This window comes from Mirounga leonina, unplaced genomic scaffold (assembly GCF_011800145.1).
Source record: "Mirounga leonina isolate KUSES-001 unplaced genomic scaffold, KU_Mleo_1.0 Mir_101664, whole genome shotgun sequence".
Classification (NCBI taxonomy): Eukaryota; Metazoa; Chordata; class Mammalia; order Carnivora; family Phocidae; genus Mirounga; species Mirounga leonina.
In genome coordinates this window covers 2,086,956-2,099,984 of record NW_023270175.1, presented here as the reverse complement: position 1 = coordinate 2,099,984, position 13,029 = coordinate 2,086,956, and the positions used below count along the sequence as shown (strand labels likewise).

Sequence of the window (13,029 nt, the reverse complement as noted above, 5' to 3'; positions counted from 1 at the left end):
TAAAAACCTTCAATCCAATGCAGTATCTCGGTTGATTATACATGTCTAAAGAATTATTGATGTTTCAATATTGAAAATGTTAACTCAGAACATACCCTATGTATGTCTTAGACATGAAGCTACTGTATCTCTAACATTCTTCATATTGATTTCCTTAAACTTTAAAATCTATTACTATCGGGATGCCTGGGTGGCTCAGTCCCTAAGCGTCTGCCTTCGGCTCAGGTCATGATCCCAGGGTCCTGGGATCGAGCCCCACATCAGGCTCCCTGCTCTGTGGGGAGCTTGCTTCTCCCTCTCCCGCTCCCCCTGCTTGTGTTCCCTCTCTCACTGTGTCTCTCTCTGTCAAATAAATAATATAATCTTTAAAATAAATAAATAAATAAATAAATAAATAAATAAATAAATAAATAAATAAAATCTATTACTATCAAGCATATTGCCTAAGATTAAGTTGAAAAAAATCTCACCTTGGTTCCATTGCATCCAGGGATACCTTGAGGTCCCGGGGCCCCATCATGGCCTGGCATTCCCTTTGAAAAGGGATATAACACATGTATAATATTTCTTAGATTACTTTTGAAGGAATTTTCAATTAAAAAGCCAAATTCTACTTACAGGAAGACCTGGTGTCCCTGGAAATCCAGGAAGTCCAGGAGGACCCTATAATAAGAAATAAATTCCTTGAACCAAACAACAATCAGTAAGAATAAAATTATATCCTACCTAAGGGAATTATGAAAATTACATTTAGAATAGCAATGGACAAATGTGTCTCATTGATGATTACCATTTGTTCTTTCTATAGAAAAAAAAACCTCCTACACGTGTTTAAAAGTCTCTTTTATAGGAACTATAGAAGAAACTCCTATTTGAGGGAACACTGTCTTCATTGCATGTAAGCAGGAGCAGGCAAATTAGGGGAAGAAATATCTTTTCTAAAAGATAAAGTGGTTCTCTCAGGTTTGTGATGAATACTGAATTTAGCAGGGGATGGGGAAGTGGCAAAAATATCTGCTCCTGAGAACATCAATGTGATCACTCCAAAAATTCTTCCATCAAATTTCTGTCAGAATTGGCAAAAATACAAGTTTGACAATATTCTCTGTAGGTGAGACTCTGGGGAAGAGGTACTCTTATACACAGCTAATGGGATTCAAACATCATGGAGAGAAATTTGAAATATCTAGCAAAATTACATGTTTTTACCCTTTGAAGCAAACCATTTCTAAGAACCTATCCCAAACATACACTAGAAATTATAAAACAAAATCTGAATTTCAAGGTTATTAAGATTACAGCATTGTTATCACTAAAGTTTAGAAATGACCATTTAGGGGCACCTGGGTGACTCAGTTGGTTGGGCGTCTGCCTTCAGCTCAGGACATGATCCCAGGGTCCTGGGATCAATCCCTCGTTGGGCTCCCTGCTCAGCGGGGAGTCTGCTTCTCCCTCCCCTGCTCATGTATTTTCTCTCTCTTTCTCTCTCCCTCTCTCCCTCCCTCCCTCCCTCCCTCTCAAATAAATAAATAAATAAATAAATAAATAAATAAATAAAATAAAAAGAAGTGACCATATAACCACAATTATAGCTAAACACTAGAAACAATAGGGGCATGACTAAATAAATTATGGTACATTCACAAAATGCAAATCTATGCAGCCCTTAAAAACAATGAGAAAGATCTCTGTGCACTGAAATATGTAGTAATCTCCAGGACATAATGTTAAGTAAAAGAAACAAAGTGTAAGTAGCATATATAATATGCTACACTTTTATAAGGGTGGTGATACAAAACAATGAAAAGATAAACAAAAAATAATAAAAATAATTATGTCTGGGGGGAAAAGGTAGGGAGAAAGAGGAAAAAGAATGGGGGAATGGCAAGAATGGATGGGAATCTCTGACTATACCATTATTAGAGAACAATGTAAATATTTTAAGTAATTAAAAATAAAAAATTAAGAGGTAAAAAGAGAAAACTACTAAAAATTGCAAACAAACTAGAACCAATGAACTTAATATATATCTGGTTGTTGACATAAACCATACAAAGAAAAAAAATTACTTCAAGTGCCTTTAAAACAGATATTTTGGGGGCACCTGGGTGGCTCAGTCATTAAGCATCTGTCTTCGGCTCAGGTCATGATCCCAGGATCCTGGGATCGAGCCCCGCATCGGGCTCCCTGCTCCGCGGGAAGCCTGCTTCTCCCTCTCCCACTCCCCCTGCTTGTGTTCCCTCTCTTGCTGTGTCTCTCTCTGTCAAATAAATAAATAAAATCTTTAAAAAAAAAAAAACATATTTTGACTGCACTTTCTTAGTGAAATCAGTCAATTCAAAGAGGAAAAAAGAACAGCAAAGAAATGATGGCATTTAAGAATTCTATTATTAACTATTAAAATTGAAATTGTTATTTTGTTCATCTGTAAATTGCTATTTTGAAGCTATCATAGGTACACTGTAGGATAAAGAAAATAATAAATTATATTAGTGTCATTAGGAATCAAGATTTTCACTGTAGGGAGGGGAAGGTGGCAGGGGAGAGAGAAAGTATACAGAACTCTTTCCATTTTAAATTTCAATTGGAAGTAATACTATAAACTCATGATATTTTTTCTCTTCAGAATATAAATTTTTCCTAATTCTGTCAACTGAAAAGACATCAAAATAATTGACTACCAGTAGCAAAGAAAACCCCTATCATTAGACTGTAGTATCTAAATCACATTTTTCACTAAAAAGAGCCTAGAATCAGATACATGGCCAATTTCAGATCTGGAGAGGAAATGTACAAAATGAGGCTGAGGAATCTTGTATCAAAAAGCAAGGAAGTTATCAAAGATCAATATGGTTTTTTCAAAAGGACACAGGACAGGGGCCAACTTAAAGGGGCTCCCACAAGCCAAAGAGATGATCATTTTGGCTTCAACAAGAATAATGAGTACAACTGACTGGATCACATAAATCCCATGTGTTTATAATAATAACAAATTCTTAAAACCTTCCTGACCATCACTCAAAGTTGCTGGTGTACTAACTCATTACCCTATTAGAATTTCAGCTGATAAATCAGAATTCTAGCTAATAAATGAAGGATTTATAGAATTTTAAAAATCACCCTTCTGCAACTCTGAACAAAAAATGGATCTGGGCAATGATCATCAATGAATACTAAATCATTAGATGAAAGTTGATGGGGAAATTCTGATGGCAAAAGCAGGCCCATATACCTGCGATCACTAATCAAACCTAACATCAAAAAAGTGGGATAACAGGGCGCCTGAGTGGCTCAGTTGGTTAAGCAACTGCCTTCGGCTCAGGTCATGATCCTGGAGTCCTGAGATCGAGTCCCACATCGGGCTCCCTGCTCAGCGGGGGGTCTGCTTCTCCCTCTGACCCTCCTCCCTCTCATGCTCTCTGTCTCTCATTCTCTCTCTCAAATAAATAAATAAAATCTTAAAAAAAAAAAAGTGGGATAACAGATGTCTGTGCCATAAGATGTAATTCAGTAGTAAGTATGCAGCACTATGTACATAGTATTCTTTTTCTATTTTTCTTTGATATTTTGCAGTATAATTTATATATAGTATAAAGCACAAGTCTTAAGTATATAGCTCTTTCTATATCCCCAGAAAGTTCTCTAGTGCCTCTTATAAGGCAACCTCCAGTCTGCAGGAAATATGGGGGATAGACGAACAATTTAAATGACATCATGAAGAAACAGATCCAGAATGTAGAATGAAGTACAATACAAATGACCCAGTTTCTCCAATAGCATAATAAAAGAAAGCTTAAGAAACACAGCAACTAAATGCAGTATGTGGACCTTGCTTGGATCCTGGTTTAAACAAACCAATTGTTAAAGGACATCCATCATGGAAATCTGAATAAGGACTGAGTTTTAAAGTATATCTGAAAAATTACTGCTAATTTTTTGAGGTGTAATAATGGTAAACTGGTTATGTAGTTATCAGAGAGACATACTGAAGTATTCATTGGTGGAATGAATGATATGAGGGATTTACCTAAAAATATTCCCCCAAAATAGTGGTGGGGTATAGATGAAACAAACTTGTCAAAATGTTGCTAACTTTTGCAGCTGAGTGATGGGTACATGGTGGGGTTCACTGTACTATACTCTCCGTACATTTGGGTATGCTTAAAATTTCCATAATAATAAGTCTTAAAAATTGCACGTCAAGATTGCCTCTGGGCTGAGACACAAGGATGCAGGAACTATCCAGCTACTTATTCCTCTGCACTTCTGAAGTTCTAGTTGAGGGACACAGACTACTCAGGCACTTGCAAACACGAATTTAGAGAATGGACGGGGTTTTTTGTGTTTTGTTTTTTTTTTTAGTTTCAGCAGTGCTTATGACATAGTTAATGGTAGCTATAGCTATTATGTAATACACTATGATTCTTATGAAGAGCTTTAATAATATATTGATATCCATTTATACAAAATAACACACAGCCATGTCTGCTAATAAAACCGAGGGTTTTGCGTTTCTTTCCTGCTTCTCCAGTTCCTTAAAAAACACCAGGCATGAGTAGCACATAAGGCAAGCTATATGTTGTCAAGAAGTATACAGCAAACAGAATGTTTTTAATGTTTACGTAAAATTTGTACATCTACTAAATTTCTGGAGATCAAAGGATCAGAATGTTTAACTGTCTCTGTCACATAAATAAACATGTTATGTCATCACCTTGTCAATCTATGAACACAGAATTTTAGAGCTAAAAGGTACCTTGGAGATTATATTGTTTAACTCTCTAATTTAACAAATGAAGAAACAGAGGCTCAGAAAAGTTAAATATGAGTTTCCAAAAGCCAGGGCTATTTTTAAACTAGTTTCCCCCAATTCTAAAACACACTGAAAGATATGTGTCAACCTAAAAGCTTTTCAGAAAAATTACACTAAATGTGCACTTCCATTTTGAGACAAATCCTGGTTTTCAGAACATTAAAATGAAAAATTATATATCTTAGAATTGAGAAAATGTTGTATACTTCCAAAGTAGTTACTTTTTAACACAGTGGTTTAAATTAGTGCTTCCCAAACTGACTCTCTTCAGGATACACAAAGAAAATTATAATATTTGTATATGGTACACTGGGAAGGGTACACAGCCTGAGGTGATTGGCCCTCTGAACCCAGAGGACTGAGATGATCATATGGCTGGGAAGTTCTGGTTTAAATCATTTGTATGATACATATTTTTAATAAACTGACAAATTGTTGGAATTCAGCACTTGTATTTCTTATCCATAAACTAATTTAAAATCTTCTTACATTAGTTTAAATAGACATTTGGATATATAAAGATAACTACCAGAATACTAAAGAAAGGCTAATTTTAGACATACCAACTCTTACATTTAACTTTTTAAAGACTATATTTTTCTTTTTGCATTTTAATATGACTCTTTTTCAGTTGTCTCATAACACTTCATTTGCTTTTTCTCTGTTTTGACCAACAAAACATTTGATATCCACCAGTTATCACTTACTCGGATCCCTTTTGGTCCTGGTGGCCCTGGAATTCCATCATCACCCTGAAAAATACAACACATTTAGTTCTTGTTCCTCCTAAAATAGCCCTCAAATAACTAATTTTACATTATAACAATAAGAGACTTAAATTTTTGTGAATCTTTGTGAAAGTGAGAAACTTACATACCCAAGGAAGAAGCATTTATCATCGAGACTGAGCACTGAGGTAAGTTATATGATAAAAAAAAGAAAGGTCTTTATTTACTGAGAAGAAAACTGCTGACATGTAGCAGAAACTTTGTACCTGTAAAGTGAACTATGAAAATCATACAAAACAAAGATGAAATAGTGGTACTGATACTCCTCAAATCATTTATGCATAAGCCAAATAAATGCTGAAAATCTGGGCAGTTTCTACAATGTGTCAACCTACTTGCCATGCTGGTAATAAATAGCATCATTTCTGAGCCCAAATATGTGCTGCTTTTGCGTCTGCTGTTTTAAACCTTTGCTTTGTTTTATAAGGCCCTTTCTACTGGCAAAGCTCAGCAAAGAAAAGAAAGAACCACAGACTTCCCTTTCTAAGCTTCTTCTGTAGACTCCATGCAAAAGAGGCTGCCCACATGTGTGTTAATCTATGTACCCATTTCTAAGTTACAATTGCATTGCTGAGAATTTTAAGTTTTGCCTCACTAAGTTTTTATTAACTAGTTTTTTAAAAATGGAATAAAGAAAACCTAATTCTGCTCCAAAAGACGGGAATTTCAGTGGACCATACAGCTAGTAGGCCACCACCTGAGGCTTTAGATAGGTTTTATTAATCTGGGACATCTTGCTTTACACAAGTGGTTTCTAAATTACACAACTCATAACCTTAGAGGTTCCACTGGAGGTTCCTTAAAGCCTATGTCACAGCCCTCCTTCCATCAGCGCAGCTCTATTTTTATGTTTTATGTGGGGCTTCCATAAAAATTTTCATTTGTAACAAGGGTTACCTGGTATAGTAGTTTCTTAGGCTGCTGTTATAAATTACTACAAACTTAGTGGCTTAAAACAACACAATCTTATAGTTTTGGAAATCAGAAGTATGACAGTGGTCTCAGTGGCGAGCCCTGTTGCTTTTTGGAGTCCTAGAAGGAGAATCCATTTCCTTTTTTCCAGCTTCTAGAGCAGCCAGCATTCCTCAACTCATGGCCTTCTTCAATCTTCAAAGCCAGCAATGGTTGAATGAATCTTTCTAACATTGCATCAATCTGACACTGACTCTTCTGCCTCCCTCTTCCACATTTAAAGGACTCTTGTGATTATAACGGCCCCACCCAGATAATCCAGAATAATCTTTTTACTTTAAGACCAGCTGATTAGCAAATTTAATTCCATCTGCAATCTTAATTTTGCTTGTCTCTATAACCTAACATATTCACAAGTCCTGGGGATTACATCATGGACATCATTAGGGGGTAGACATTATTCTGCCTACTATACCTTGCTTTTCAAAAAGTTTAATAATCAACACTTTCCACAACACATGCACCTCTAAGGAGATTAAAGTAAATCTAATTCTATTTTAAAACAACCAGAAGGCCGTTTGCTTAATGAATCTTTTTGTGCCTTTCCACGAAAGGCAGAAATAAGACAAAGATTCACTGGTTGCCCTCCCAACATGGTTAAATAAGAGAAAAGCAGAGGTATAAAAATTGGAAAGGATAAGGCAAAACTACCATTATTTGCAAATGATATGATTGTATTTAAGGAAAGCAAAGAAAATCACATGAAAAACTACTATAATCAGTAAGGTAATTCAGGAAGATAATTGTATAACTGTATATAAAATTAGTATGAGAAAATCAAGAGCTTTCTTAAATACCAACTACCAGTTAGAAAATATAATGGAAGAAAATATGCAATTTACAATAGCAAAAAAAGATAAAATATTTAGGAATAAACTTAATAAGAAATGTATAAGATTCATAAGAAGAAAAGTTTAAAACATTTCTAAAGTTCAAAAAGCATGAAGATGAGAACAAATGGAAAGGCATTCCATGTTCTTGGATAATAGGAGTCAACATAAAAAATAGTCAATTCTCAACAAATTTAGTTAAAATTTGACACAATAAAAATAGAAATAACATGAGTTGCTTTTTTTTTTTAAACTGGATAAGGTGACTCTAAAGTTCATATGGAAAAATAAACAAGCAAGAACACTGAGGAACATTCTGGAAAAAAAAAGAACCGTAAGGGGAAACTAGCCCTGTCAGATACAAAAATACAGCATAATACATCAAAAATTAAAATAGTTTTGTTCTGATATTTGAATAAGCATATCATTGAAAGAGTATGGAAGGTCTAAAAACAAGTCCATATATTCATGTGAATTTGATTTATACTGAAAGCGGCACTGCAAATCAATGGGGAAATTTACTTTGGGACACATTTGTGAGGACATCTGGAAAAAAAATAAAGGTGGAACTTATATAACAAACCACACACCAGGATGAATTAGAAATAGATATTTACATGAAGAAATTAAACTATTAAAATACTAGTAGAAAAAATGGGAAAATTATTTTATAATCTTACAGTGGGGAAGGCATTTCCTACTCAAATCCAAAAGCCATAAAGGTCCCCTGAAAAACACGCAGAGACACATAAATACACACACACACACACACACACTCAGTAAAGACATGACAAACTAGGGGAAATAACTGCAACTCACAACACAAAAGGTAATCACCCTAATATATAAATAGCTCATTAACATATAAAACCACCAATACTGTTAGAAAAATGGGAAAATGAAATGTCATAGAAGACAGTTCATAGAAAACACAACTGAATCTTTGACCTATGAAAAGATGCTTAATCTCACTCTTAATAAGAGAAATGCAAACTAAAGGCATTGAGAGACCAGTTTTCATCTATCTGATTGACAAAAAGCCAAATTTCCTAATAGGGTTGGTGAAGCTATAGGGAAATTGCTCTTCTTGTATATTGCTGAACCAAGGATAAATCATACAACTTCTTGGGGGGCAATTTGGCAATATCCATAAAAATACATACATACATGTACCCTCTGAGCTAGCAATATCACTTCTAATAATCTTACAGAGATGATCCCTTATTGGGGAAAGGAAGTCTATTAAAACTATACATTTTAGCAGCGCTGTTTGTAGAAGAAAAAAACTGAAAATTATCTAACTGATCATCAGTAGGGGACTGCCTTAAAAAATTAGTTTATCACACAATGGAATACAATGCAGTTATAAAAGATAATGAGGAGGTTCTTTGTATACTGATATGAGAGATCTACAATGTGTATTATGTGAAAAACAAAGATCAAACATGTTGAATATGCTACCACTCTATAAACAAAGGGAGGTAAAAGTGTGTCTATGTGTATTTAAGCATGTATGTGCATGTATATATTTGTATCTATGTGCATATTCATAAAAACTAGCGAGCATATTCACAAGAAAGTATTAGAAATTGGTACCTATTAGGGATATGTAGAACTCAGTGGCTCATGTTCACAGGTGGAAAGGAAGTATTTTTCACTATATACCTTCTTATGTTAATTTATTTTCAATAAAATGAATATATTATCTATCAAAAATTAAATTTTATTTTTAAAAATAAAGAAATCTCTTGGAAAATGTATATATGAATACATATATATATTCCTATATATGTATTTGTTTTATATATCTTTACTTTCATATATAAGAATATAAAGATTAAAGAACAATCCTATAAAATTTTTGACTGGGCATATATGTTAATACATATATGCATGTACTAGAATACCCGATCACATAAAAAGTATAAATTCAGCTATGCTGGGAAGCATGAAGTCATATTGGAGATAGAGGCTTCGAATTTAGAATCCCAGTGTAGCCTTCTCATTATATAGATACTGAAATGGAATCAAAGCAAAAGATTGGACTACTTTCTAAATCTAAAATGCATACCACCACACCTTTAAAAATTATCATACTATTGTACAATAGTTCTAGTTAATGCTAAACTATTTCAAAGGGATTCAGGTATAGTTAACTTTTTTTAAGCTGCCACAAATCTTTATTAAAAGTGCCACCTCTCAGTAAGCATGGTGCACAAGAAACTCAGCCCCTCATCCTGGGTAAACTCAGGTGCAAGAAATGTCATTTTATTTTCCTATGGTTCAGCTTAACTTCTATTTCAAAGCACCCACCTCATTAACATGATTGAAATTTAACCTCAGGCGATTGGGAGTCCCCACCTCATTTTCATAAGGTTGTGCCTAAATTATGGAGAGCTTAGGGAGTTCCAAGTTGTTGAAGGTTGGGACAGTCCCGTCCAAGCTGGAATTCACTGAGATGTCCCATGCCAGTAGTATGCATGGATTACTGCTGACTTGGTGCTTAGTTCCATCCACTTGACTCTTTCAGATCTCTCTGCTATTTCTGTGCCACTCCTAGGTGCACAAGAAACATTCTGTTGTTTTTACACCTCATTAGCCCTAGGAAATTCTGTTAAATGTCCCATCTACTTAACTTCTATGCAGTCATTTAGAGTCTTGCTTTTTCCTTAGCATAAAGTTCTACTCAAGAAATTTAGCACAGGGCCCTTCTGCTCTTGAATCTAACAAAACTACCACAACGTACTGTCACCTCCTCAGAGATCATGCCCAAGCACACACCCCCAATCTCGGTTCTGATATAGTTAAGTGTTTAAAAGTACTTACGTATTTAAATCAATTTCCTCCTTTATTGGAAAGACTACCTGATGAGTATCCATTTGATCTCCTTAATACTCTAATAACATAATGTACCACTATTACGTGAAATAAGATTAGGAAGAAAAGGTTTTTAGACTACTTTTCCTTTCCAGGCAAATGAAGAGAACTGGCCCTTTCATTATCAGTTCACCAGTCCACCTATTACGGATGGTAAAGGGCAATCAACCAAAAGAACTATTTTTAGAAAACCGAGAAACTTCTCTGAATCTTAATATTCGCTATTATCTCTTCCCATTCCCTACCTTAACATACACATAAGATGCTATCCTCGATTATGGTAGAGGAGAGACTGCCTGCGCTGCAGTCAATGGGGATAAGTCTTCCCAAATGATAGGACAACTGCACCTTTGGATCCATGAGCCTGGGTACAGGAAAGAAAGGCTGCATGGATCTATCCTTTCATCTTTCTCTCCCACAGAACAGCCTCAGTGCTTTCTACCTCACCAAATTCACTGCTATACCTGTCCCAGGAAATGCCACCACTCTGAATTTGACAAACTGCTGAATATGTCACCCACTATTCAACCCCATAGATAAATACCTGACTGCTGTGCCACTGAATAAAACAAATTGACATTTCTCTAAACATGGAAATTTTTAGTACCTCAGATACCCCAACCTTATTATACTGGACCTGATGGTCCCACAGATGGACTCTGAGACTACAGAAACAAAACGCCTCCTCACAGGTAATATTGCTCCTGTCTGAGACGGGATCTGAAGCATCTGGGAAAAGGGAAATGGGATCTGCCACTGGGCCTATTTTGACCTCAATAATGGTGGCCTCCTACCCTCCATACCTGTGCCCACCTTATACAAATTTTCCAATTCTACTCAAGTACTCTACCCACCAGAAGAGACTTCTGGCTCGTTGACCCCCATGGTAATAAATGGTTTTTATACTACCAGCACTGTGTGTATCTCCCCTGGGGTATTATTTCTTTTGTAAAAGCCAGGCCTTCAACATTCTTACCAACGTAACATGTACATATGGGGGCATTGATAAGAGACTGCCACATATTCGGGGCACCTGGGTGGCTCAGTTGTGCGTCTGCCTTCGGCTCGGGTCATGATCCCAGACTCCTGGGATCGAGCCCCGCGTCGGGCTCCTTGCTCCGCGGGAAGCCTGCTTCTCCCTCTCCCACTCCCCCTGATTGTGTTCCCTCTCTCACTCTGTCTCTCTCTGTCGAATAAAAAAAAAAAAAAAAAAAGAGACTGCCACATATTCAAGACAGCCCCTCCTATTGAGCATATCAAACTAAACAGAGTAAGAGGAGAATTCCAAAACCAGGTACTCTGGTTACTGAGGAGAACTGTCATGTGGTATTACCGATTCTACTTGTGTATGCTCCAGGCAACTATTCCCACTCAGGGTCATTCAATTCCAAAAAGTTGTGTGCAACTTTGTCCGAGTTAAGTAAAGGTCAAAAACCTTTATGACACTTAGACCAAAGACTTAATGACACTATTTCAGTTTTAGAAGCAGAACGGACTAGCCTCAATTCCTTGGCCCAAATAGTGTTGGATAACAGCACAGCCCTTAACCTCCTGCTGGCCAGCCAAGGTGAGGTCCTCACTGGTACTGTTCCATGGGGAAAAATAGAACAGTGGGGAAAGATCCTAGGTGCTTTTTCTGCTTAAACATTTTGCTTATTACACTGTCACAGTAAAAGACTTCATGGTTCCTTTCATTTTGGCTTGTTTTCTTAATCAGCTACTCTGACACCTGGCAGTTCAGCTCTCTCCAGCTCAGCTGAGCTCCTGACAAAATTTAATTTTTGTTAAGGATCCCAATAACCACATCCAATTAACAGCATCTTCCAAAAACATTTGAATATGGCAGTAATATTCAGTTTTTAAAAAAACCAACAATAAAATACAGACTCTTAGCTATTCTATTATTTTATTTAGATATTAATTTCTGGCTATAATTCAATAACTTCTTAGTTGATTTGACACCTAGTCCCACATTTAAGATGGCTTCTTGCCTCTAGTATTACTGGTTGGCAACCTGGCACATACCTTTTGTCCCCGAGGCCCTGGAGGCCCTTCTGGACCTGGAAATCCAGGCAAACCTGGATGGCCTTCCAAACCTGGAAATCCTCTCTCCCCCTGAAATTGAACAAGAGTGAATGTTATTTGTGAATTTTCAAGCATGGGTATGGTTGAGATTCAAAAAGATCAAAAGACTATCTAGAGAACATTAATTTAATGATACTAAATTCATAATATCCACTAACACGAGAAAACCTATAAGATGTAAGTGGAAAATCATAAACCATTCTGAATTTATATCACATATGGTAATGTAGTCTCTTGCTTTCTTATAAAAGTAAAAAGCCTATCAGAGATGAAATGAGGTTTAAACATATTGACATCAAGAGTTTAACAGGGAAGAGGGCAATAAATTCAGGAAACCAGGTCTGTAGGGGTTACATAAAATAAGTATGGTGCAGGAATGAAGAAGTGTAAAAGAAAACCATCTGAGAAGTTTTCAGATTTGTTCCAGAGTAGAACAGTTGCAGGATTACCCAGAATGGCAATTCATTAGCTGATGACATAAATTAGTCAGAAAAGGGCTCCAGAACATCAAAAATTTTATATTTCTTCTGTTTGTAAAATTAATATAAAAAGGAATACATGGTTATTGTAGAAGAACAAAAATCATATAAAGAAAAAACCACCAGCAATTCCTCTACTCAGAATTATTAACTGAACTGTAACTCAAGTCCAGTTCTGACCACAG

At 35.9% G+C, this 13,029-nt stretch overlaps 1 protein-coding gene across 2 annotated transcripts in view; it reads right to left on the bottom strand.

Annotated features, from left to right (window-relative positions):
- COL4A5 (collagen type IV alpha 5 chain) overlaps nt 1–13,029 on the bottom strand; it is a 224,292-nt gene that overhangs the window by 111,907 nt on the left and 99,356 nt on the right. For both annotated transcript variants that reach the window (XM_035006996.1, XM_035007003.1), the window contains exons 3-6: nt 12,306–12,395; nt 5,521–5,565; nt 619–663; nt 471–533 (exon numbers count right to left, since the gene is read on the bottom strand). In XM_035006996.1, the coding sequence (XP_034862887.1) occupies nt 471–533; nt 619–663; nt 5,521–5,565; nt 12,306–12,395 (243 nt within the window). The remainder of the gene's footprint in view (nt 1–470; nt 534–618; nt 664–5,520; nt 5,566–12,305; nt 12,396–13,029) is intronic.